Here is a 4,347-nt window from a genome sequence, read left to right as displayed (position 1 = left end):
TCTCTCTCTCTCTCTCTCTCTCCCTATTTGTCTCTCTTGTATATATCTTAAATACAAAACGAACTGGACAACAGCCAGTCCTGTATTTGTCTCTCTCTCTGTGTCTCTTTCTTTCATTCGCTTCACAACTCAGATGATTTTAAATATCACCCTATCGTTAGCGGAATTGCGTTGATGAAGAGAGGTTGCGCAGGTGTTTTTACATCCTCGTTTCCTTCTTTAACATCCCCTTTCTTGTGGCCTACTACCAGCGTTTTGTTCCCTGGAGGAAGGTCCCCCAATTTTGGAGGAGGGGTATATTTTACCCAAGTCATATCCCCGCGGGGTACCCACTCAAATCCTAATTCCCGGGACTGGTTGATGAGACAAGTATCGTTTGTAGGAATGAAACCATAGGCAATATTGTTCTTTAGGAGTATCTTGCGTGTTAAATCGCTGAGAATGATATTAAAATACCCGTCTTTACGGTACTGCGGACGGATGTACAGCATCGCCATAGAACCATTATACTGCATACACATATAGGCCCGGAGCGTTCCCTGTTCGTCCAGCAGACAAGAACTGTCGAATCGTTCCACAACACTGAGGAAATAACCCTCGATGTCCGTCCGTGACCATTCCCAGCCCTGGGACATGATGGGCACGTGCTCCGGTCCGAGGGTGGACAGGCGCAAACCTTTTGGCACTCTGAAGGAATAAAACAAAATGGAAATAATGATGTTAAACGAAAAAAGTTAGGGAGTTAGGCGAATGCTCGTCTTATAAGGTTCGTCAAAGCAAGAAAATAGTAGATTATTATGTTAATCACATGAAAAATTGTTTTTGTCCAAAACAAGTATACTTAAAATTATCATATAGAAATAGAAAAAATATTCAGAAAAACAAGGAAATGTAAAGGCATTAGTCATGGGAATCACAGAGCAACAAAGGCCCCTTTAATGTCCTTACACAGAGGACATCCACTGAAAGTCGCCTCGTTCTATCACTAAGTGGGGTATACATCCTAGTGGTTAGGCCAGAGTAAGGTCACCTAACGCATAAGTACCGGCACTTTTACCAGGTTTCAATGATTTTTTTGCTTAGTTTTACAGACGAATACAGGCTGTTTCCCTTGCAAAGAGGGAAAAATGAAGAAAATCTTCCAAATTTCAATGAAAATATTTCTTTGTTTTCCAAATTCATGTAAGTGTAGGCTGCTGTGAAATTAAGAAAGAAAAAATAACTGGGTTTGTTTTGTTGTTTATAATTCATACAAATATGGTGTTAAAGGATTAATATGGTTCACGCAAGCGCATACTAAAGCATCATCTCAGTGAAACGTCATATCCTGGATACGGTACCATGACAACCCATAACCCGTTCAAATTATTCTGAGAACGGGCTATGCCTAGACAACTGCATTACCTAACAATGTGTCAAAAATAGCAAATGATAATCTAATGTTTTCCTATGTGGGCGACAGGTATATAGTTTCTTCCTCTGCGTCACATAAAAAGGCGGCAAGAAGAAAAGGGGACACCATATTGTCGTCTAGTCCACGGTCCGTGCACTGGGATATTATTTGTACAGTCCTGATCCGACAGACATAAAACCATGTTGTTCCCCACTAATGTATCAAATGTTCATGTCATAAAACCCCAGACATGGGGATAAATTACCCCGGGGAATCATGTTAAACAAACGAGGTCACGAACTTAGCACGCGACAGCTACTGTATACGTAGACCATAAAAGACCTTGGCTGAACTGCTCTAAATAGAAGGCACGCTCTGAACACAACTGTACTGTGTACATATATTAATACCAAACAACAACAAAACATCTCCTTAATATTTTTATCGGAGATTCATGGTCAAACTGGACATTTGGACCGACGGACCATGAATATGGGGATAGCATGGAAACATAATTGGCAGTTTAGACAACAAGTACATTCAATAACTGAAATACATTTTGTTTTGTATTTAACAGTATGTCCCTACATTACAATAAAACACGAATTATCCTCCGAAATATACACGAAAGTACATATCCCACGAAACACAGTACAAGCAAGCTGTTACTATGTAAAATTTGGTACACCAGATACCAGCTGTTATACAAATATTTGAGGCTTTTAATTACCGATGTACATTTGTAATTCAATCAGCCACCTGTTACTAGTGTACACAGTACGATCTACGCTTCTTGTTTGTTCTCTTCTATATTTGGTAAAATAAGGGCGCGTTCGATATTTTATTGTTTAAAGTTGGTCATGTCCACGTCGGTGCGTTCGATAAGTGTTATGTTAATTTCCAAGCTGGAATTGAGGTGACTGGAATGTTTAATGTGACGTATGAGGACGGTTATGTTTCCCAGTTTATGTGGTCTCTCAAAGCTTAGGATAATGACTTTTCAAACTCTTACATTTTTTCTACACGTAAAAAAAGAGAACAAAAGAAAACTGCCAATAAAAAATTGCATAAAAAAGCATGTTTATCATAAGCTATAGACATGTGACAACATTTGTTTGAAAGGACATTATGATTGCAATATTACTTGTACAATAAGATCAATTGAAACGAGAGAAAAAAATAAAAGCTGATTTTTTGAAAGAAATATGAGGCATTCTTAAATTACAGATCACTTAGGTCACTAATTGATTCTGCAGCAGCCCCACATCAGCTGTTGATTTTGATCATTGGCTAATTATAATAGGTACATCCTCGAAATTCAGGGGTTACGCAATGCAGAGAACGTGAGCGAAAGTAGCTCCTGGAATTTCGAGTTTATAGTACATGTACATTGAAGGCATTATTGTGGAGAAAATTCGTATTCAGCCGAACAATCAAATGCATCGTATTAAATATATATTTGAACAAGCCGAGGGACAGTGACTGAGTAAACTTATTTCAGTTGACAACATTTTGTCTGGTGCATGCTGGGATAGACTTACTCGGGTAGTTCCGGTGGTGACTGTTTTGTCCATGCGTACATGAACCTGGGTTCACACGAGGAAAGGGTACCCTTGTACTTCCGGGTCATCTCGGTGAGTAGTAAAACCAGATCATTTGGTACTCCTGTGGAAAATGGCAATACGATGTGTTTACAACGTATAAAGATTAAATTCGAATAAAGAACAAGATTAAGGTTCGAAAATGGAATTCGGTCAGTAACGAATCACGATTATGGCAATATGTATAGACACATCTGTTTAATCAGTACGCCCACGTTACAAATCGGAAGGGTGTATCATGGATTTTGCAATTTCAGTAAGTTTAACTTTGCGATAACATCCATTAATTTAATGCTTCGTATCTGAATACATCTTGAGAAGTACTATATACATTAAATATTTGTAAGACTATTTTTTCGTTTTGCTCTATTTCCACCAAAACTGGATTTTTTTTAAACGTTTACTGTAGCCTTACTATATCAACAAAAATATCCTGAATGTGAAACATGTGACACCTTACATACGTGTCTTTCAGGTTTACGTAAGTTTTCGGGACACGCTTTTCGTCAGAATCCATTACTTACACGACGTGATTTGAAACAGACCCTCCTTTCTGTCACCTTGACATGAAAAAAGTTGCATTTGTCACGAAAAATACCGTGACCCAGTTTAAGAATTGTCAACTTGAGAATGCTGATTCTTCGAAATTTAACTCCCGATAACTAACAATTTCATCCATTTTGTTTGACACAAAATCACTCAAAACTAAATATTCTAAATGCCAACATGTATATACAAAAAAAGCCTGAAATTAATTATTTCTAAAAGTAAAGCATCTGGTCTGACGGTGGAAAAGCGTTGCACAGGTGAGTTGCACAGGTGGGTGCCGCAAATAGGTAATTTTAGATAAAATATTATTGTATTGTACACGTAAACACAGTTGACGTCTGTATTTGCTTGGTCGGTATATTTTTCAAAGCTGTTACTTAACTTAGTACAATGCCTATAAGTAATTTGAGACCGCACTCACCTGTGAAGATTGCCGGCTTGCTCCAGTCAATGACGTCAGGCCTCTGTACGAAGTATTTTAAGGTCGACACATTTTTCGTATAGCAGATGTAGGTGTTTTCGAAGTATCTTTTCACCTGGAACGGATTTTAGATGTGTTAAGGGAAAACAGTTCAGCGGTACAGCGTTAGTGTTGTTTCGTATAATTCCACAACATCCCTAACAAAAAGCAATATAAAAACATTTTTTGTAAACCCTCTATAATCCGGAAAGGAGGAGAGCATGACATTACAAATGTTCGTAAACCCTTATAATTCGGAGAAAGGGCAAAACATGAAACCACCATATGGCAAAACTTATCTTCGTAAAACCTCTTAAAGCCGGACAGAAGCAGAGTATGAAAAC

At 38.1% G+C, this 4,347-nt stretch overlaps 1 protein-coding gene across 1 annotated transcript; it reads right to left on the bottom strand.

Annotated features, from left to right (window-relative positions):
- Positions 1–6: 6 nt before the first annotated feature.
- Positions 7–4,079, bottom strand: LOC110444719 (the record flags this gene model as incomplete). Its single annotated transcript, XM_021489083.1, has 3 exons — positions 7–687; positions 2,935–3,058; positions 3,965–4,079. Coding segments are annotated over 3 exons (780 nt in total), but the record flags the coding sequence as incomplete, so codon positions are not given.
- Positions 4,080–4,347: the final 268 nt, after the last annotated feature.

Source organism: Mizuhopecten yessoensis, unplaced genomic scaffold, assembly GCF_002113885.1.
Source record: "Mizuhopecten yessoensis strain PY_sf001 unplaced genomic scaffold, ASM211388v2 hete_36165930, whole genome shotgun sequence".
NCBI classification, from domain to species: Eukaryota; Metazoa; Mollusca; class Bivalvia; order Pectinida; family Pectinidae; genus Mizuhopecten; species Mizuhopecten yessoensis.
This window is presented reverse-complemented; position numbering and strand designations above follow the sequence as displayed.